At 47.6% G+C, this 23,299-nt stretch overlaps 2 protein-coding genes across 7 annotated transcripts in view; one reads left to right on the top strand and one right to left on the bottom strand.

The window, feature by feature from the left end:
- Positions 1–23,299, bottom strand: part of cnc (NFE2 like bZIP transcription factor cap-n-collar) — a 111,286-nt gene that overhangs the window by 23,216 nt on the left and 64,771 nt on the right. For 5 of the 6 annotated variants that reach the window (XM_025303657.1, XM_011145414.3, XM_011145417.3 and 2 more), the window contains exons 4-7: positions 20,550–20,866; positions 19,863–20,063; positions 5,934–6,168; positions 5,216–5,440 (exon numbers count right to left, since the gene is read on the bottom strand). In XM_025303657.1, coding sequence (XP_025159442.1) covers positions 5,216–5,440; positions 5,934–6,168; positions 19,863–20,063; positions 20,550–20,866 — 978 coding nt within the window. The remainder of the gene's footprint in view (positions 1–5,215; positions 5,441–5,933; positions 6,169–19,862; positions 20,064–20,549; positions 20,867–23,299) is intronic. The other variant, XM_011145415.3, reaches the window with a different exon arrangement.
- On the top strand, positions 777–4,715 carry vas (ATP-dependent RNA helicase vasa). The gene is made up of 4 exons (XM_011145413.3): positions 777–1,179; positions 2,180–2,254; positions 2,345–4,288; positions 4,444–4,715. The coding sequence occupies exons 2-4, from the start codon at positions 2,186–2,188 to the stop codon at positions 4,525–4,527; spliced, it is 2,097 nt and encodes a 698-aa protein (XP_011143715.2). The 5' UTR covers positions 777–1,179; positions 2,180–2,185; the 3' UTR covers positions 4,528–4,715.

The raw sequence follows: 23,299 nt of genomic DNA, 5'->3' as shown, positions 1-23,299 counted from the left end.
ACACTCTTACCTTCCGCTGTACCAAGTCTGGTTGTGAAGTCTGGATAATGTATTCTCACATGCTAGTGTAATCCTACCCGGAAACTCTCTGCCGAGATAAAATCTACGCGATATCAGAGTCAGATAATATGGAGCTTTTGATATCGTTTAATTCCCCAAAGACTCGCAGCGCAGCGGTACGAACGTCGTTGCTCTCTATCATTTAATACGCTTAATATGCACCGTAATAGTGCGCGATGTATTACGCGATGATTCTATATTCGTGCGCTGCACCGGCGGCAAGGTTCATGAAAAATAGCACGACGTGTATCGGCCGCGCGATATACGCTCTCGTTGCAATATAATTTTAAACCGTTAAAAATTTCACGACAAAATTTCCTCAGCCGGATTATACGCGTATTAAGAAAATAATTAAGATAATTTCATCTTCCTTCAAGATGTAGAAATAAAATATAAATAGATAAATAAAAATTATATAATAATTAAATAAAGATGCAGAATAAAAAGATTCAATGAAATATAATATTTGATGCGCGCGGCAGCTTTTTCGCGTCGTTTCAACTCGATAATTCATCTCTCTTTCTCTCTCGGCTCCCCTCTCTCTCATCGTGCTCCTCCCATAAATCAATAACAATGTTCGTTTTCAAACGATAGTTCCTATCACATACAATAGCGCATGAAATGACGTCATTTCCGCCACGCCATTTTTGTTGCAAAATGTACATACTTGATCGCGTTGAACAAAACACATTTTCTTCTTTCTGTCCCTTTCCCGGGGCAGAGTATCGAGTATTTCTTTGTCCGTTTCCTCAATATTTTATTTCGATCTCCGCGGAAACCTTCTCATACCGTGACACACCGACGTTATTTCAAATTTGTCGGGTCCAAGCTGTCGAAACTGTGCCGAGGCGGAATGTTAGAGAGAATCGAGAGCGCTACAATATTGACAAACAAAGAAACGTTCGATCCTTACTCCTGTTGCTGGGTGCGCGAACGCAGCGCGCATGCGCGGGTCGTCTACGCAACTCATTCGGCGAGAAGGGGCGCTCGCGCTAGCGGCGACCAGTCTGTTTTAGCGCAACGGCTTGTTCAGGTCTTGTGTGACTAAGCTGCAGGACTTTCAGCTTTCAACGTGCCAACTACTCGATCGATTCGTGTCTTCGCCCGGGAAAGAACACGGTGAGTATACTGACGCGCAGTGCTGACGCGAAAACGCGATGTACGTACACGAACGAGCAAGGAAGCTCATTGTTCGTCCACAATTGCGCATCGTCGGCGCGGCCATCTTGGCTGGGCTGCGATAACGCGCCGTACTAGCTATATTTCGTGCATCCGACACGTGGTGATGGACACATCGCGTATACACCTGAGTATTTGTACCGGTCCGTTCGAATTAACAGAATTTTCAATCGTACGTATTACATATTGAGACGAAACGCGGTTGTGACACGCGGTCTTTGTGACGGGGCGTTCAGACGTTGTTTTTTGTTGTCGAAATCGAACGCGCGATCTCTTCGATCAGGGCAACCCGATACAAAGAGGGTCAGATTACATAACTTTAAGAGATCACGAGATCACGACGCCAGATAGTTGTCTGTTCTCACTTACGCATTCCACAACATTTTAGTCATAGCCGTGGGATTTTAGACGGCGAGACAAAGGCGTGTCGTATTTTGTTGCGACGAAATCAGATAACCCGACATGATAGAGATTCGGCTCTAGTTACAAAAAACCGAGTTTTAGACTCAAGAAAACTGTTAGATGTATAACATTTTTTATGCGACAAACTCGAGTATTGCGATGGAATGAGAATGATACACATCCAATTTCATAGCAGCCGATGTTTAAGTGAATTTTTGTTACATTTGCCAAGGAAATGAGTAATTATGAATGACAAAGTTTTGTCTCAGATTGATACGTTACAATTTGTTGAGATTATTTTTTAATATAATTTATCTATATTGCCACATTGAGTTAGTTTTTGCAGTATGCTTTATACTGAATATTTCTTGCTCCGTCTAATCTTTAATGAAGATAATGAAGCATAAATTATAATAAGAATAAATACTCGTTTAATAATATATATGAATTATATGTTGCATATTTTCCTATTTATGTATAAATGTGTATGTATTTGTATCTACACCTTATATACATAATTTCTATATATATATTTTAGAAAAAGATGGGTGACGAACAGTGGGGAGGTGATATGATAGATTTCTCGCAGCCACCACCGGTGGATGCATCCTCGGTAAGAAAACAAAATCTTATAAATCAAACATGCTGTAGAAGTGAATATGCTGTAAATTGATGCAATTGATTTTGATATTTTTATAAACAGTTTGAACAAGGACACGCCCCAGTCAAAGGAAAAGGACGTGGCGCAATTTTATCCAACAACAACAATAATAACAATGATTCCCGTGTGGGTGGTTCTTACAATAATGAAAAACCGGATTATCAAGAAAGTTATAAGGATAGGACTAGCGGTAGAGATGGAAATAATAGATATAATGGAAGCAACAGATTCGGGGGAAACGAAAAACCGCGTTATGGAAATAACAGAGGCGACGGTGACGACAGCGATCGCAGGTGGCAAGGCAATAGAAATAACGGCGATTGGGATAAACGAAACAGGAATAGAAACGACGACGAAACTGAGAACAGCGGATATGATGGGAATTATAAAAACGATAGGAGGGATGGACCACGGAGAGATAGAAACGACAGAGGCGGAAGAGGCGGCGGCGGCGGTGGTGGTGGTGGTGGTGGTGGTAGAGATAGGAGAGATGGTGATAATTACAGTGATAGAAACAATGACGATCGCGAGGATAGAGGACGTAGAAGAAATGGCAGCGGCGACGGTAATAGAAACGATGGTGACGATAATCCTCCGAAGAACAGAGAAGTTTATATCCCTCCGGATGAACCAAATGATGAGAATTACTTATTTGGAAATGACGTATCGATGGGAATAAATTTCGATAGATATGACGATATCGAAGTAAAGGTTTCCGGTGAGAATGCACCGCCTCCGATACACTCCTTTGACTCGACCGGCCTCAGGACTCTCCTTGTGGAGAATATCCAAAAGTCTGGATATACAAAGCCTACTCCCGTTCAGAAATATGCCATCCCGATTATATTGAGTGGCCGCGATCTGATGGCTTGCGCGCAAACTGGCTCAGGGAAAACTGCAGCCTTTGTGGTTCCCATCATACATACTATGCTGGAGAATCCGAAAGATTTGGTTCAAATAGGCTCATCTTGCGAGCCACACGCGATTATTATATCACCCACACGTGAGCTTACCTCGCAAATACACCAACAAGTGCGAAAGTTCTCACTGAGTTCTATCGTGAAGAGTGAACTAGTCTACGGAGGGACTTCTGTTATGCATCAAGGAAACAGAGTTTCTGCCGGTTGTCATATTCTAGTCGCGACTCCAGGTAGATTGTTGGACTTTATTGGAAGAGGCAGGGTTAAACTATCTTCTCTGCGTTTTTTGGTATTGGACGAGGCTGATCGGATGCTAGATATGGGATTTTTACCTGATATCGAGAAGATTGTGGATCATGAGACAATGGTGCCTCCAGAAGACAGGCAGACACTGATGTTTTCTGCTACATTCCCGCGAGAGATACAAGAACTTGCGGGGCGATTTTTGAAGAATTACTTATTCCTTGCAGTTGGGATTGTCGGCGGTGCCTGCGCCGATGTAGAACAGAACTTTTATCAGGCATCTGGGCAACCCGATAAGCGCAAATTGCTGAAGGATCTGATAGAGAAGCAGAATCAAGCCGGCAGTATAGAAGGCACTTTAGTATTCGTCGAACAAAAGAGACACACGGACTTTATCGCCGCCTTCTTGTCTGAGAATAATTTCCCGACGACTAGCATACACGGCGATAGACTGCAGAGAGAGCGAGAAGAAGCCTTGGCTGATTTTAAACGAGGCAAAATGTCTATCTTGGTAGCAACGGCGGTGGCTGCGCGCGGCTTGGATATTAAAAATGTCGCTCACGTAATTAATTTCGATTTACCGAAAACAATCGACGAATATGTTCATAGAATTGGACGAACTGGTCGAGTTGGCAATCGTGGCAAGGCAACATCTTTCTTCGATTCGGAAACCGACATGCCTCTCATTGGCGATTTGGTGAGAATTTTAAAACAAGCTAGCCAACCGGTACCCGACTGGTTAGAATCCGGTGGCGGTGGCGGTAGTAGAACTTTCGCGCCTGGCCGAGGATCAAGACGATTTGGTGGAGTCGACATAAGACACGTGAGTGATGTTGTATAGTTCGAATTCCTGATAATATTCATTTCGATTCATTTTCATATTTTTAAAATATTTTTGGTAAACTATGAGAATTCTCAAATCGACTTCCAATATATATATATATATATATGAAAAAAAATGTGTTTTACATTTTGCAGAATAAAGATGGATATGGAGAATCGTATGATGATGTCATTGGTGATGCACCTCCCGTACAAGCAGAACCAGAAGAGGAATGGTAAATAACGACATATCTCAAAGTGACATTACGGAGAGAGAGAGATAGAGACACACACAGACAAAAAAGTTCAGAACAAAAGTAACTGCATTATACGTTTATCGATATGGTAAAGATTATTATTTTTCGTTTTTTCTTTTTTTTTTCTTCTCCATTAGTATCGAGTTAATACACATTTTTTTTACGTTATCACGGATTTCATAAAAAATGAAAAAAATTAAATATATTTTTGTTCATAATGTACAACTTGAAGCCTAAATATAAAAACTATTACATGTAACTAATTATACGTCGATGTAAAAATACAGTGGAATGTAATTACATGTACTTCCAATGATCAAGTCTTAGCTGTCAGGTTAAGAAAAAAAAGTTCCTTGTATTAGTTGTATTATGAAAGAAAATGGCATTTCAGGGTATGATCAATAATGTAATTTTCTTTTAGCAGTAATTTTTCGTGACAGATTCTCAGTGATTACCTCATAAGATATAAGTTTATGTTTATAAACAAGTTAAGGAAACGTTTTATTTCATGGAATCTTTTTTGCGCTATGTTGCTCGTTAAAAGAATTTTTTGTATGTTATTTTTGTAATAAAGAACTTATTTTAATATTAAAATATGATTTTTTAATATTTTCATTATATCTGACTTAACAAAATACCAAAATGACGTAATGATAGGAATTCGTACTTACCGTCGTTCATGGCCATGTCCATCAGATGTAAATCCTCGTCATTAAGTAGGGACGAGAGAAATCCGTCCGTGGTCTGGTTGATGGAGTCTGCTGCCGGCGTATGATAATACATCATATCGCTAGGCTCAGACTTGTAAGTTGCACCGCTTTCTGCACCCATTGGTTCACTGCTGTTTGTCAGATTCATCGATGTTGCCACTGCTGAACCCAAATTCGACGACCCACCTGTAACAGTGAGCAGTTTAGTTCAGACAATAATATATCTTAGACGATACTTCAAATTATTGTACATCTTCATGTTCTTTCGTTATTCTTGAGACTTGCGCAATAGTATCCTTGTGTATTATGATGAATTAAAAATATCTTGTTTGCATATATCGATAGACACCTGTTTAAAATCCCTCAAAGCGACATAAACTCTGCCTAAAGAAATATCTCTTTTCTATTTCTTTTTGTTAACGAGAAAGTAAAAAAGCCGCACAAATCTTCGAGAAGAGAATATCCATCCTCCTAGATGATGGGATTCTAGATTAACATATCCCACGTTGTCATAAAATTTTATCAAAGCCGTGCGTTTCTTGTAAATTGGAAAACATTTTCCGCCGGACTTCGCTTGACATTATTTATGGCGCAAGAAACTCGCTGCTATATTAAACAACAGGGAAATGTAATGCAAGAGGGACATTAAAACATCCATATAATTTTAGACGACACTCACCGACATTGTGATAAGGTCCCGTCGAATTGAGATCCCCGACCGGTGGTGCCAAGGTAGGATTGTGGAGCAGTACGTTACGTTGCGCCTCGTAATGACTGTGACTTATACCGTGTCCTGGATATCCCGTATGCACCGGATGTGCGAAATGATCTGGTGCTCCCGGGAGGGATAACAGAGACGCGAGATCTTGCCACCGCTGTTCCACGCTCATCGCTCGCATGAACGGCATACGACCCTGAAACGAACGAATTTGATCTTCTTAAAGACATTTTTCACAAAGATGCTGCTGCAGTAGTTGTGCGGTGTCCTAGACAACAATTAGCGGTAAGTATAACGTTACCTAGATACCAAAATTTAAATTGTCTCTTGACATATACATTTCGCGCAATTACAATTTTTCTCGCTCTTATTTTTATTTATTGCTCGCTCTTATTATTATTTATTATTGTCCTCACAATTCCTAGGGATTTGTTAAATTATTCATCGGTCGCGATTTCATCAAGTTACATTGATAAATCTCGCCCGCGCTCAAGCGTGACCCACGTGGTAGTCGGCCTTCGTTGCAATTATCTTATTTTGTACATTCTATTATCATAGAATCGAACATCCATCGATCGGATGTCACGCGAGAGGAATCTCGTAGCCGTCGTGCCTGTCAAATGTCAACCAGGTAGACACCTGGATTCCAAGGAGACAGGAACCCCCGCTGATCGTGTAGGTGTTGCCCCCGCCGTAAGATCGGTAAAGGATATTAATAACAGCGATACTACGTGTCAAAAGTATCCTTTCCCCCTTGTAAGGGCGTGCGTCAATCGTGATCGCGTGTCAATCAATGCGGGAATTATGACGGGCGAAATTTATGATTTACAAACACGCCACTTTTACATAAGTAGCCGCCGAATAAAAATGCGCACGTTTGCACCGTGGGAAGAGGTTCAATTTGTCGGGACGACGCGCGCACTCGCTGCATAAGGTGATGTTATTACATCCTGTAACTTTTCGCACGAACAGCTGATATAATATCATTTACTGATCAAACACCAAATAATTTCACGATATCACGACATGAAAGTGAAGTCGACTCGTAAGTACACGTTTAACACGCATCTTCCCCGACATACGCCAAAGTATGTAGTACAGACAACAGAGACTATTTTATTAAAATTATATTCTACAATCTCTCTTTACTAGATGCTCCTGTTGCAAGCAAGATAATGAGCGTTTGCATATTTTTTTTACGCTCACTACAAAGCACGATGTTGCAAGAAACATGGAATTATATGCATCACTCGCCAGACGCGTGCATTTTATGCTCGTAAAAAACAAAATAAAGAGAGAAAAAGATTTCAGATTCAAGAGCAAACGTCCCTCCCAATGTCGCTGCTGAGAACGCGCTGGGAGCATCTCGGTCGCTAATTATGAGAGATAAAGAGAACAGTCGCGCTCTCTCAACGTGTACTTTCACAAAATTTCATCGTTTCGCTCAAGTCGCCGAACGATATGGAGGAGAGGAAAGGAGGAGGAGGGGAGAGGGAGAGAGAGAGAGAGAGAGAGAGAGAGAGAGAGAGAGAAAAGAGAAGAGAAGAGAAGAGAAGGGAAGAGAAGTGAAGTGAAGAGAAGAGAAGAGAAGAGAAGAGAAGAGAGAATACGGTTGGGTCTCGCGGCGTAAGCGCGGTAGTGGTGCTGCCGCTGCTGTCGCTGCTGCCGGGGGGTACCCACCACCGGCGCTTAATGCACGTAGGTATTGTCGCTAATGCGCCCGGGCGCAAGAAGAAGATGAATAGGGAAGCTGCCGTGGCGCGCGGGGCCTGTTGGATTGTTGTTCGCGGGCGCATCAATCAGTCGCCGGTGCAATCTGTCGAGCGCGACGCCTTTAAGGCGATTCTCGCTTGTCAGCGCATCTGCTGGCTGTGTAGGCCGCCGCCGCCGCCGCCGCCGCGGCCGCGGCTGCGACGGCGACGGCGACGGCGACGGCAACGACGAAATGTAGGACGGCGACTTTTGTTCCACGGTGATTTGTCGTGCAGCGCGACGCGCATCGCGCGCGTTTCTAATGGCCGGACTTTACGGCTCATCCTGCTTCGACGTAACGGCCGTGATTGAGTTATAGAGGAAAAAAGGCCGCATCTTCGCGCGCGCGCGAGCGTGCTGCTCTCTCTCTCTCTCTCTCTCCCTTTCCTCGCGACGCGCGCGAGACGGCGAGAGATTATCGTCTTGTCGTTGTCGACGATGTGCGGCCGTATGCGACTTCCAGTTTTCAATCGTCGCGGGGAATACTCGCGCGATTCGTTATACCTCCACGGCGAATTAATCCGTGACGGGGACGGTTAACGCGACTGCCGCCTTCGCCGTCGTCATCGTCGTCGTCGCATAGAGGGGGGGGAGGGAGGGGAGAGAGAGAAAGAGAGGCTGGAAATCGCACGATGGCGGGTTCGTTTTAGGCGCACAAAGAGATGCACGCCGTGTACCTTTAATTGGCAGTTTGTTTAACCCTTCCTCCGTCGCACGGCAATGTCGTCGTTTGCTTGACGAACGGGAAATTATTTAGGACGCCTTCCGCGCGATTTATCGCGATATAAGGCCGGTATGCGGCCGTGCGTGCTACGTATACGTGTATACGCACCGCGCAGGCTCGACTGTTATTCCCGCGCGATTTGATTTGATGCGCGACGTGTGATTTATCGGACGGCAGCCGTTAGGGCTGCCCGACATAGTGTTCGCTTCTGACGAACTCACGTTTCGAATAATATCTATGCGAGCGCGGTAAACGAACGTTATGTACATTCCTCCGTGGCGCGCTACCGGCGCGCTTATGATTTATGCACCAACACACGCGGGAGCGCGTAAACGTGAGTGTGTGTGCGTGTGCGCGTGCACGTGCACACGCGATCTCTCGCGGCTCTCCTCCACGTGCACACGGCCGCGAGAGAGTCGTGCACACGCGGGACGTGCGAGCTGCGAGAGGCCGCGAGGAAAGATATCTGCGCGCCGGCAGATGTTTGAGACGCGCTGTCGAGGACTCGCTAGATTTCTTCCGAGATCTCTCCCTCTCTCCCTCTCTCTCTCTCTCTCTCTCTCTCTCTCTCTCCCTCCCTCTCTCTCTCTCTCTCTCTCTCCCTCTCTCTCTCTTTATCCCCCTCGCGGCCGTGTGCTCTTTTTCTTCTACTAATACACATTAATAGCGCGCGATCTTCGCAGCCTTATCAAATCCGTAACGAGGATTCCGGCTCGCTCTCCGCGTTGCCGAGAGCAACAGAGATCTCTCTCGGGATCTATGCGCGAAATTGATTTTCCGAGGGAACTGCGCTTCGTTATCGAACACGTTTAGATAGATGCGTGTCGTTGACGCGCTCGTGTTCGTGTTATCATTCTCACCGTGAGCTGCTTCCGTCGGATACGCGTGTTTCCAATGAAAACAATCTTGAAATTAGTTCCATCGCCATTGAATCGTTCCAATAATAGTTATCTCTCTTCTTCCTCGCTCTTCAGCTAACTGCTAATAAAACGAGCATCGTCAATATTTGAATTAATATTAGTCTCTCTCTCGCTGAGTAAGTTCCGCGCTAAATCTGTTTTATGGGGAACACGTTGTTATACACGCGTCTGCACCTTTTTATTTAAACTGCCATAAAACGCGATCTGTGCTTCCTCTCTTTTCTCTCTCTCTCTCTCTTTCTCTCTCTTATAATAGATTGTTGCTGTACAGCACTGCCCCCAGATTTATTTTCTTTTATTCTACATCCTATTGCGTTTTATTTATTTCTTTTTACTTGCGCGGTAACATTTATTCATTTTTATGTTTTCCTTTTCCGTTATTACTAGGATATTGTGTTATGATTATTAATCGTCTGCGATATTTTTATGATTCGCACGGCCGTACTATTGTTATTACACTTTATTGTAATCCTTAGGAGATGATGTACCCCATGGAACAATAAACTTTACTCCTCTCTCTCTCTCTCTCTCTCTCTCTCTCTCTCTCTCTCTCTCTCTCTCTCTCTCTCTCTCTCTCTCTCTCTCTCTCTTTCTCGTCTGGATGGCCGTCGGCGGTCTGTTTTTATTCCGGCCGTAACGTCGCGAGGCATGCACTGGCCGCGTCAGGGCGAAGCGCATTTCGATCGAGCTATTTGACAGTGATCAACTGACCGCTTGACACCTGCCATCGTCGTCGCTTAACCTACACGGTCTCTCCACGGTCCTCGATCGGTTACCTCGAGTTACCTACTTTCCACCCCGACGCGTCGCGCGTGTTTTCGTACGTGACTGCTGGCAAAGCTCGTTTCTGTCACGAAAGTTGTGAATGAAAATATTGATGGATACGGATTCAGCCCTCACACCTTTTATGCGCCGCGGTGCGCGCGGAAAAAATATTTTGTCTGCCTATCTCGATTCTCTTGCTTCACCACCGAGTCAGAAATTTCCTCTCTCGTTCAGCGTCCTCGCGCGATCGTAACACGTGAAACGCGACAGAGGATACTTCGGGACGGGACAGAGTCCCGTCGAAGGAGACGATGCGAGGAGGATTCTCTCGGGATCAGCGAGCCGGAAATTAACCGAAAGTCGCGCCGCGCGGAGAAACGCGTTCGCGTCTTTTGTCTTTGTGCGCGCGCGCGCGCGCGCGCCTCACTGGCCTCAATGACTGCACGCGAAGACAGAAATTCGTCTCACACATCCTAGACAGCGGCCGGAGTCCGCGGCGGAGGCGCATTATGCATTTCACAGCGCATAAGTCCAGCAGCTGCGCGCGGGATCCCCGGCGAACGGACACATCGCTGTGACGTCCCGTGGCGTTTCTCGGTTCTTGGTGAAAATTGCCCGGTCGGGGTGCGCGCACGTAAGAATTTACGAGCGACAGAAGCGCGCTAAAAAGTCTCCACTCTCTCGTGTAAGACTCCACTGGACATTACGCGCGCCGGCGATTCCACGGGCGTTCGCGACGCGACGAGATTTTTCATCAGCACGGACGTGTCGCGCCGGCGCGGCGCGGCGCGGCGCGGCGCGACGCGGCAATCGTCGCCGTTTGAATAGACCGGCCTCGGCGGCGATAGACACTCGCGATTAACCCGAGACTAATCTTCCGTTCGATCGATAACGCGATAACAAACGCGGCACACAAACAAAGAACTGGCCTGAGACGTCTCGATTCTCAGCTCGCGGTCCGCCGCGAATCCGGAACAAGGTCGTCGATTTTCGCGGTCAAGCTCCGCGCGCTCTCGGACGAGAGCGACATCAGTCAGCGGAGAGTCAGCCTGATCTCCCGAGGAGGAGGAGGAAGGGTAATATTTCGCAGGTGCGCGAACAGGTGAGTAATATCCATCGCGGCAGCAGCCGTATCGCGAATTCAATAAGTGCCGGATGTTACGTGCGCCTCCTCACGCTGCGAAGCGCTCCGCGGCGGGATAGCCGGAAACGGCGATCTCGCGATGCGTCATCGGCGAAACGCAAGTAATTAAAGATACCCGAGGAAGAGATGCTCATGCTCGCGCTCACGCTCGCGCATTGCCCGCGGTCCGTAGTAGTGTACTCTCTTACGACTAATGGACGAAGTTATTAATTATGATTCATTCGCGGGATTCGCGGTCGTCGGATTAATGCGCGCCGGCGTGGGTTATACCGCGGCGAGCATGATGCTCCGGCCGGCCGGTCGTTCCCTCGCGCGCGCCTCTCCCTTTCTCTCTTTCTCCCTTCTGCCTTTCTCATTTCCATAGCACACATCTCGTTTCTCTTATTAATTTCGTCCCGCGGCTCGCGATCCTCCTCCGCCGCTCTCTCTCTCTCTCTCTCTCTCTCTCTCTCTCTCTCTCTCTCTCTCTCTCTCTCTCTCTCGCGCGTCTCCCCTGCTCTCCCTTTCGCGGCCTCTCTCACGATCTTCCCGCTCCTTTATCCCCGAACATCGTTCCCTCCGAACTCGCACCCCGCCCCTGTCGATCCACCACTGTCTTCCGACTTTCTTTCCTCTCGATTCGTAACTCGGTGTTATGCGTAAATATTGTTCGCCGGTCCAAGGATACTTGGAGAGTCCTCCTGCGGCGCTCGAGGTTCTAAGCAAATATCCAAGTGCCACGGCAAATAGCGCGCTACCGCTCGCGGCCTAGCAAATCCTTGTGCAAAGATATACACACGGCGGAGAAGTCCGTCAATCACGGCCAAAGGTCATCCGGTGGTTTTCTGCTTTTTCGATTATAAGACAGAGAACGAGAGAGAGAGAGAGAGAGAGAGAGAGAGAGGGGATGAGGGAAGAGAAACGGAGCTCGCAGTATAGCCCTGCGATCATTATCTAATAGTGCGACAGACAGTGAGATAATGATGATTAGCTAATTGATACGGGTTGATTGGTTATACATTCCTTGCACACCATTATCCGCATGACCGACCGACCGATTACGTTCCATTGCTTGGCTTCTTTCAACTATCTGTAGAACGCGGACTATTTGAATGCATCGCCTTTGCGCTAATAAATGCGTCGCGCTACGATATGCTTCACAATAATATGCTTCTTCGCAGAAGTCACTGTTATTTTGCATATTCCGCGATAATTTGCAACAAGTCTTGCATCTTATCGACTTCTTTTTCCCTTTTTTCATGTTACCCTTCGGGTTAACAGCGAGGCGATAAATTATATGACGGGAAAAATGCACGTTGCATATAAATTGGACGAACGTATTTTAATTTTTTTTCTTTAATTACAACAACGTTCCGCTTTTAAAATCGCGGATCTCGGCGGATTCCAAAATATTCGCTCTCCGACGAGGAGATCGATCGAGACAATTTCCCGTTTCTGATCAGAGTTGATCGCCGTTGGTCTACAACTTTTATTCTTTCTCTCTTCTCCTCTCTTTTTCCGGCAATCAGATAATTAATACACGTAATATTTTACTTCGGAGGGATGTATGCGAAGATCAAACGAACGAGAACGCATCGGAGAATGCGATAATCAACATATCTCCACGAGAAAGAACGCTCAGCATTATCATCTCCGAAGACATTTTGTCACAGGGGTATTTTAATTGTTTCATGCCGTTCGTTTCCTCCGGCTTCTCGTCCGCCAGAGCCCGCGGGTGCACCATGCCGCGTAATTATTATCACGTCTCGACATATTCGAGTTCGCTCTCTCATTATTTACGTGGAACTCGTAGGACATTCCTCGTAGAGCCGTTCGTTACCCGCAGGCGAACATCTACCTCCTTTATGTCCCTGCGCTTAATTACTTATTATTTCCTTTATAATTAGTCCTGCCGCGTTGCACAGGTTACGCACATTTTCCCCGTCGTCGATCCGACGGCGGTGGATGCGCAAAATTTCAAATCACGCGGGTCGTTTTGCGAAAGCTCTCGTTGTCGTGTCCTTTGCAAATTTCAGTTCGCAGCGGCAGCGTCCGCCGATCTCTCCTCCAGGAAATATCCAGGATATTATCTCACGATAAGAGCTTCCGGAGCATCGACTCGATGACGACGGATCGACGTCGATCTCGATCGCGGTTTAAGCACAAAGTCGCCACTGGTAGCCCATAATCCGCCTCAAGCGGTAAGGTCGGTCAACTTAATTACGAGCTGAGGCTCTGGGAGGTCCCTCTGTTGTCACAACCGTGGCCACTCGGAGCTTTCAGCCTCTTTTCTTAGGGGTTCCGAGATCGTAAGATTTCGGAACGAAAGGGCAGGGGAGAGTTACCTGACGAATTCCTATTTCTTTGCCATCGCACCTGCCGCTCAGTCCACAGAAGGAGTCTCGGCCGGCGAGACGTTCACGGGGACGCGTTCACAAAAGTGGGAGCTATCTTACGAGAACCGCGCGGCGATCGGAATTATTAATTTTCCCTCCTCGCTACTTTCGTCAAACAGATACGATCTAAACTAGGTCCTCCCGCTTTGCGCACGCTCGCGCTCCAAGTCGTGACACGCATGATCCGTACCGTCCCTCGGAAGCGCTCACGAAAGGACAGAACACGACAGAAAGAACGACCGCGTAGCATAGTAAGGATAGTAGCAGGATAATATGTAGTTCAAGAAAAGGATAATATAGGTGATTCCAGGAATGTACCAGTTCCTCGCATCAGTGCAAAGTTCTATCTCGCGGCAATTTCACAAACACGCTCAGCCAGCCGGCTGGCGGATCAATCGAGTTTCTCAGTCTTCCGAGGCTTCGTGGCTCTCCTGCGATGCAAATGATCCGTGATTTCTAAGACACATACGCGCACCGTGAACTGTGAACTGCCTTTGCGATGTAGATTTATCGCGAGCAAAAAGGACTCGAACCGAGACGATACAAGTCCGAGGTTGTGTCTCTCTCTCTCTCTCTCTCTCTCTCTCTCTCTCTCTCTCTCTCTCTCTCTCTCTCTCTCTCTTTCCTCTCACTTGTCACAGAAGCACCGTTCTCGCGAGGAAGGGAAAAAGGTAAAAGAAGAAAAAAAAAAAAAGAAAAATAAGAAGAGGAGGAAGAAGAAGAAGAAGAAGAAGAAGAAGAAGAAGACGAAGAAGAAGAAGGAGATCCGACGATACGTCGTCGGAACATGTGCCATCCGACTGTAATAGGTCGCATTACATGCGTCGCTCGGTGTGCACGGTAACACGTAGCAATTACAGGTGACTGAGGTCAGTGTTAATACGACGGTCGCGTGAGAGAAGAGCTCCAAAAATGATATGGCTCGCGAGCGGCGACGACGCGTATTCTTGCGTAAGCCTTCCTTCCACGGTAATACGCACGACACATCCTTCTCCTCCGTAGGCAAAGGTCCCGGGCGTAGGAATATATTAATTTAGTGTACTCATTACGTATTGAGAGTCTCGCGGACGCGGCCGCGCGGAGTATGTAATACTCAGGCGGCGGTTGCGTTGTAATGACAGCTCTACACGCGCTCGCGCTCGCGCGCACGCGGACGCAAGGTCGCATGCATGACCGTGTGGCGCGCGCGCGCGCGCGCGCGCGCGTATGTGTGTGTGTGGCGCGCGTGTACGCGATTATTACGAAAGCGAATTTCAGCGGGATGTGTGCGCCGGACGGGCACATCGTTTTTTTTTTTTCTTTTTTTCGACATCTCGCCAACTACAAATTTGGCCGCGACCGCGGCCGGAGTCATCGGCGGACAAAAGCGCGCCGCACCGAGGTTATTTCCTACGTCGCGGCTTGAATTTCGCGGATTATCTCGCGGGAGACGCAGCCCGTCGTTTGACTCTCGAGTGCGCGTCCACGCGTTTCCTCGTCGCCCGGAGGGGACCTAATTTCTATCCAGTCGTTCGCGCTGCGCTCCGAGCACCGCGATAACGATTGTGTATTAATTTTTTATCGCCTTACACGGACTTTTTCTGCGATTATCGCGATCATCATTGCGCAATTAGCGCGAGGACTACCTGGAAGACACCTTCGTCCAGTATCAGACTCCAACATTCTGTATTCCCTTGATACGCTTGCTCGTTGCTCTGCGGATGAGGCTTGACGAAGGCTTGCTGCACGTCGTTCATGTGTACTCTCTTCACTCGGAAAACGAACCAGACAGCGGGATACGTACCGATCTTCGTCGTGCGCCCGGACAACTCTTTACGGAGAACCAGCACCTTGCGACGAAAATGACACATCCGTTCGTCCACTCGCGCTACCCTCGCGTTACCCCCCTCCCCCCGTTACCGTTTATCGTCGCACTGCGTGTATCGATTCAACCGATTACCTTATTATCCCTCCGCAGCCGGGAAATCTGTCGCGCGCGCGCGCGCGCGTATTAGCCTACACCGCGAGTGTGTTATCTTCCGAAGCACGAGGCGAAGATTTGTGTACCCAACGTGGGCGGTCTCGCGCGGAGAGGCCGAAGAAGAAGGGTTCCGTGGTCCCCCGTTCAAATTGCTTCGAATCTCCTACAGGCGGACGCGATGCGCTCCGTACAGATAGTCATTGTGCCTAGGCGGCTTTATCACTCGCGTCGCGCGCAGTTTAATAATCTCAGACGCGATAGCGCACCCCGCGCGTATATCGTAGGATCAGCGTTCAGCGTAGCAGCCCCGGCTCGAGATGTCGGCTCGACGACGACTTAAGCCGCGTGCGAGTACGAAAGTCTATGCAAATGACGAATTTCACACGTGCGAGACACCGCGGTCTTCGAAGTCAGCGTTACAAGGCCGTGGGGGGCCGCGCGCGGAAGTCTCGTGTCCTCATTTCGCACAGCAGCAACCAGTTTTTCATCGACCATCGATCGACGAATCCACCCGTCGGTGATATCTACAATCGAGCAATCTCGACGGTGTCTCCTCGCGCTGCGGGCTTCGGCTCCCGGCACCTACTTCAGGAACCAGTTCTCAAGCGGAGGAACAGTCCAAACGCTCCATCGGCGCTCCTATCAGCACGCTCGAGTTCCTCCGAAAACGCGGAATCCGCGGATCCGCGGACGTTCGACACGCCGCGGGCCGCGATCTTCCTCTTCTGCTTCCTTCTGCTTTCCGTTTCTCTACCTCCGCGCTCGGCCAGCAGCGAGTCGAGTCGGCTTTTCCGCGAGATCCGCAAGGTTCACTTCCAGCCGCGCGTCGTCCGTGAGTGTCGACGCCGACGGCCAGGATCACAAACATCGCGATCGCGTCCACCGCGCTTCATGGTAGGGGCCTCTGCCACCTCTCCTATTGGCGGGGCTTTTCAGATGTATTCCTCCACGTGCACGCGAGTCCTACGAGCACCACACGTACGCGTTGCGTCACGTCCCGCGTCCGCCGGACTATCTATCTATCTGGGTAGGTCATTGTCACGATCGCACTCTTCTCCGACGACGTCGTGATTTCTCCACGGGGCGCGTCGTTATGACTCGGAATCCGAAGCCTGGTGAAACGTCGGCTTTCCATCTGAGGGCGATCCATCTGATGGCTTCGTCTGCGATGAACTGTCGCACAGTTCATAAGAACGTCAGCTTTGTTCTTTTTAGCTGAACCAGGCTGAACGCTTTTTTATCATTCGAGCGAAACAGGTATGCGACCTAGCGGCGAAAGGGAAAGGGACGAGGTAAGTTCCAGGTCCGGCTGAAAAGAACCCGCCTCTCGTGAGTTGAGCAGCAATCACGCCGCGCACGAATCCTGACAGTGCCGCTGACGGCTCCGCGGACGGCTCCGCTCCGACGCGAAGCTTCATCGTTTGCCGTTACATAATTGTATAAAGTATATACACAAATATAATATTCAACTACATTGCGAGACAATCGTATCCTATCCATGCATCATTCTGATTCTGAAAGACGAAGGCGAACTAGTTTTTTCTCTCTCTCTCTCTCTCTCTCTCTCTCTCTCTCTCTCTCTCTCTCTCTCTCTCTCTCTCTCTCTCTCTGTCGTACCTGTTGTCTCCTTGTTGTTCAAGTATCCGACACCTATATGAAGATAGCGAGGTAATTATCGCATCGCATAATATATAGAACTACAATATCGAATGTTTATATAAGCGGCGATATGTTTAACTGTAACCGCATAAACGGTCGCTTGATATAATAATTACACACATGTGTATGGTCGTAACTATTTTTCCGCGAAGGATCGGTAACATGTTATTTATTGAGACGTTAATCACAACAGCTCAACGATTGTGACATCATGCGGGAAAACAAAAAAAGGATAGATAATGCACTTCCACGTGAATGAATTACTGTCGCTCGTACGACGCGTGAAATGTGTTCGTTAAGTGCGTTCGATGTATCTCCGACGTCTCTGGCATACCTTGGCATAATTTCGTTATCCAAATACTTTGCGCGTGTGTCTGCGCGTGAGTGACTAAAGTGAGTATGGCGGTTCTTACGATTACACATCACACCCACGAAAAATGTTGTCGAGGATCGTGTCCATCGCTATAAACGAATGCTGCCGTTCGCGCTGCGGCGCCCGCTAGGTCGTCGAGTTATCGTCTGATAAAATTTGATTTACACTTTATAAAACGCTCGTGGAACAGAACGGGCGGCACCAAGCGCATACGCGCGCAGCTTTCTAATAGGCGCAATCTGTTCGGCTGTAGAACTTGTTCTGCGTGTGCCATAAAATTCTACAACGCTGTAAAGTTATAACGAGCAGGTGAGAGCAGGCTTAATCTCCAAACACAGGAGTAGTGTGTCTCTCCTGTATAATCGGGGACGCTGGAAATCATTATAAGGCTGAGAGAAAGAGAAACGAGGACGAAAGTAAATAAAGTTTTCGTGGAGAAACACGAGGGAGGGAGGGAGGAAGGAGGATCGAAAAATTCGACTGTTCGAACCGTCGACGAACCTGCCGTCGCGTCAAGTTCGCGCGAATAACGTACGTGTGAACACCGCAATCGATGTCAAAGGTGGTAAATCACGCACTGACTATCCTGCGGAGGAATCACGGCGGTTAAGCTGCGCAAGCACAAAGCAAGTGCAACAAGCGGCAATTACAATCAGCGAGCCGGCCTTTGGCGAACTGCAAAGATTGCAAATCTACCGCCGGACACCGGCTACGATCTACGCCGGTAGTTGCAGCGGCCTCTTAAAACCGCAAACACAGTAATAGTCATCTGCAACTGCCGCGTTTAGATTGCTAGATAGCGAAACCCGTGTAAGGGTCAGCGTGCCCGTGTAAGGGATTCGACTAATGCGCGCTCGAATCGTCATCGTGAAACTTCGCGAAATGCCTACACGGATACTTTGTATCGATTAGTTTCCAATTGCCGATTGTCCAATGCGGGAATTATATACACAACATCTCGCGTCATTAAATTGCAAATCGAGACGTCCTCGCGAGACATTGATAAGTCTGATCGAAAAAAAAGGCACGCGGAGACGAGGAGCTATTTTAAGAATAAAACATTCCAAAGTTCTCTCCTCATGAAATGACACACATGAAACGGCACGAAATGATACATGTGTGTGTATTTCTTTCTTCTCAAAACTACCGATTCTACCGATGCATTTTCCTCTCAGCGATTCTTTTCTCTCCGCAGGCGATTTGATACATTAATAATCAATGAAAAAGAGACCGAGATTCGGACGGATCATGCGGTTGAAAAGCGCGAATTACCGGGGCGGTTCATTTTTTAACGCGCTACCTGCGCGTCCACCCGAGTCGTCACATTAAAACGCGATTACGACGTGTAATTGTCGGACCCGCGAGACGGAGGAAGGGAAGGAGGGAGGGAGGGAGAGGGTAGCGCAGGTATGGAGCCGGCATCGGTATTTTCGCGGTCGACGCTGTAAATAAAGAGTGTCCCGTTTATGGACCGTAAACGCCGCTCTAACTGCGCGGCTTTGCGCGCCGTTCTTATCTCCTCCCGACGTTTGTTTCCTACTTCGTATATCACCGCGCAGTCCCCTCGCGGTATCACCGCGCCATTCCGAAGCTCTCATTAACGGAATGTCGAAAAATCGCGAATGCCGCAGTCGCGCGGCTCTTAGAGAGAGAGAGAGAGAGAGAGAGGGAGAGAGAGAGAGAGAGAGAGAGAGAGAGAGAGAGAGAGAGAGAGAGAGAGAGAGAGAGAGAGAGCCTCTCTCTCAGAATTGCTACAGCCGCGTATATCGCGAAGCAGCGCTTAAGATACAGCGGGGCAAGCCAATTTAGCTATACGCGTTATCGAAAGTCAGATAATTTCTCCGATAACCGCTGATCACGTATGGGAGTATGTTCTGCTTGGAGTTGGAAGTGAAAAAGAAAGACGTTGTTTACACAATGGCCGACACGCGTGTGTCGAGACCATGTGTCGGGACGACGTCGAAATGTTATTAGAAAAATGATACAATCCCTGCGGCGCTCTTTATTTACTTAAACGACAAGTGTTTTTTACTTTTATATATATATATATATATATGTATATAAAATTGTGTATTTGTACATAAATCATTACAATGTCACTACCACGGGTAACATCGTGCGCACGTGAGCGGTAACGAGAAAGGTAGCGCGGCGTGTGTGTGTGTGTGTGTGTGTGTGTATACTGATCTACAGGCAATGAAATCAGAGTCGGACGTACCTGGAAGGAGCGGTGGTGAGGATGATGGGGATGATGAAACTGCGGTGTGTGAATCATGTCGCCGGTCTCGGGATCCTCGCACCTGGATGACTTCGCGACCTCGGCGTTACTCGACTCGGAGATGGCCGCGCTGCCCTTTGCACTCGCGGAGTCCTCGGAGGTGTCCTCTTTCTTTTTCTTCTTCACTTCCGGTTTCGTCTCCTAATAATCATACTTTATAAAATAACGGCGAGACGGTTGCACAATCGCGCCAAGCAAGGTCGACGCGCTGATTACGCGAAATGAAAATATTCTAGCGCTCAACATATTAATATTTTCTCGTCGAGGACAGATTGGTCGTGTATCGAGTTATGTTAATGAAGAGTTATTATGCTCCATGCGCAATTAAAAATAATTAAAGCAACAGTCATATCTTCATGCTGAAATTATAGTTGCTCGTGATTCTGCACCGGTTTCACACGCTTTTGTAGGCATCGAGTAACACGGACCGATCGCATAATTAGTATTCGTCGCGAGAGTCTCGCGCAGTCGACGAGACGGAAAAAATACGAATAGAACTTGGCGAGAGCGGTCGCGATCAATCGCGTGTGATCCGCGGCCGCGGAGGAGAGAAGGACGAATGCACGTGTTATTATGTATACTTTTCTGAATACGTTCGAAATGCAATCGCTCGCACGTGATAAATACCTCGCAAGCCTCTGGTTGAGTCTCATCGAGGCCGACGAGCTGGAGCGCCTCCTCGAGATTAAATTCGTCGGGCAAGCCCAGCGTATCGTTGCTGAGGAGACCCTCTACGCCGGCGCTTCCTAAGAGACTACCTCCGAGAAGCTCCGAGGTAAAGTCATGCCCGAGTCCCAGAGTGTCATTTAGCACCAGCGAATCATCAGTCAGGCCAGTCAACGGGTGATTGTCCAAACCCAACGATGCTTCGTTGAGAAGCGGACTGTCCTCTCCGATGCTGCTTCCGCTTCCGTTTTGACCGCTGGAGCTGAGAATGTATTCACCTGCAAAGGTACACAGATGTTTGCCGAATGTTCTCGATCGGTCCCGCCGATAGACTTAGCTTAGCTTAGCTCGGCTTAACTTGACTCTTTTAACTCTTTCGCCGAAAGGAGGGCAGAAGAAAGAAAAGCGACAAAGGAGAGAAAGACGCGTACCCGACGACGTGTAATACGACTTGTCGCGAGGAGGAGCTCTTGCTGGTAACGACAGGTGATGAAACATAAGCGAGCGTAAACAAGTTCGCGTGCGGTCGTAAGGTTCACGCAGAGATCACTCGGGAATATTTAATTAGTCGCCTGATTACATAGTACCAACATACAGGAATATTTCTCATCCGTCCTATTGTGCAACTTTATTCCGACACGTCATCGGCAACTATTATTACACATATCCTCACACACGCATTCCCCAATATTCAGCCGGCGGAATAATCGTTGAGAGGAATTAATATTCTCTCTCTCTCTCTCTCTCTCTCTCCCCCTCCCTCCCTCTCTCTCTCTCTCTCTCTCTCTCTCTCTCTCCCTCTCTCTCTCTCTCTCTCCCTCTCTCTCTCTCTCCCTCTCTCTCTCTCTCTCTCGTCCGTACGCTCGCACATTTCTGTATCGGTGACGGTTAGTAAACACATGCGTGTAACCTCTCGTTGATTCGCGATAAATGTTGTTCGCGCGAGTACTATGTACTCGTATTAGCTTTGGACATTGATTATCAAGTGTTACGAAATGTCGTTCACTGATTACGATTAAAATTCGACGATTCACATGAACGTATTCTAATTAAAGTTCAACGAATAACTGCTTGATCCACTCATGTCTAATCATTTTCAACAATGCAGATGCGCCGGAGTAACTGAATTTCAGTTCGGGGAAACCGCGTCGCAACGTGTCATGCTTGGAAATTCAATGCCATCGGTTAAGTATTTATTTCCCGCGTCAGTGAGATACACGGTCTCAGTCTTGGAAGCATTCAAAGCGAAGCAAATTATTTTACATAATACTTGGATATTGTACTCGGCCGTGTATTTTGCCGCAAATTATCTTCGCGACCGACATTCCACAGTTGTTTACTTGTACACCGGTCGCAATCAGCCGATATAAATCAATGCGCACGATAACGAGCTCAACACACAGGAAAATTATTTTTCTTTTGCTTGATTTGTATCGAGAGCGCTGTAATTTTTACCAACATGCTTGCAACGTGACGAAACTGTTTTTATGTTTTTCAATGCGCCGGTCATGTTTTGACTAGAGACGATTAGCACTCAAATTTTAACCGCTCGTAGTTTGTTGTACGCACGACAGTTGTAAAAAGGTAAGATAAATTTTCCAGCAAAAGCTTGGAATTTGTGACTCGACGTGGAACGAGACACGACGCTAGTAGCCGGCGACGGAGAGGTCGAAATTTTCAATGAAACGAAAGAACGCAACTAATTGTGAGTGTAATTAAAGGGGTGTTGTTGAAGATCTATCCGCTGGTTTGAGCCACCCTCGAATGTGCCCGCCCTTCGGCCAATCGCACAACCCCGTCTGCCTCTTCCCTATTTTCATCCCTTTCGTGAACACATGAACGATGACACGAACGAGTTCGTTCGAATCGTTCACGTTTTCCAGAATAGGCAACGAGTAACTAGCACAATATAGCTCTCGTGCTTTTGCAACGGACAGGCAATGTTTCTACGGTAGAGCAATAAAAGTTTCACGTCGAAAAGAACCGTGGGTTGAAGAATACAAATCGGAGCGCAGAGTAATTTCGCGCGTTGCGTCGTGTTATTACCCTGTCAATCATAAATCATTAGAGAAATCGAAACGTCTCTCAAGCACTAATCGAGATGTCGAACTCGAACATTGTCCATCGCGATCGTTATATGCATTATTGTGTAGCAAACTTGGAACATTATAAACGCGAGTGAATGTAACAACGGCTCGATGGCTTAACATGTGGTAATCGATGTTCACACATACACACACACACACACACACACACATAAATTTTAGTATTTTAATAATAATCATACACCTCTTGAGGAAAGCTTGCTGCACTCGCGAAAATTGTCAAGCCGCGCGGCGTTTTATTCAGCGCCGAATAACGACGATAAATTTCGCGCAAACTTCACGTGCCGCACTCTCATATTTATAGCGCTAATTTGCCGCACAATGTCCGGTATTTCGCGTGTTGCCAGGCTGTCGGCCCTAAAAGGGCTTCTAGAATTTCTCTACCTGGACTTTTGACAAAACGTCGATAACATCGAGCAGCTCGAGCTCACGACTTCCACGTGTGAACGTCTCTGTCGAGTACAAAAGCATACTCCTTTTTCTCCCCGCGGTTGAGCGCGATGTTATTAGAGATAATAATCTCATAAAATAATAATTCCTCGGGGGCAGGGCGCGCGCCTGGAAGCCGAGCAGGTCCGCCCGCTGACGAAACGCCGACGGACAGGT

Source organism: Harpegnathos saltator, unplaced genomic scaffold (assembly GCF_003227715.2).
Source record: "Harpegnathos saltator strain DR-91 unplaced genomic scaffold, Hsal_v8.6 scaffold56, whole genome shotgun sequence".
NCBI lineage: Eukaryota > Metazoa > Arthropoda > Insecta > Hymenoptera > Formicidae > Harpegnathos > Harpegnathos saltator.
Note: the sequence above shows the minus strand (reverse complement) of the source record. Positions and strands in the feature narration are given on the sequence as shown.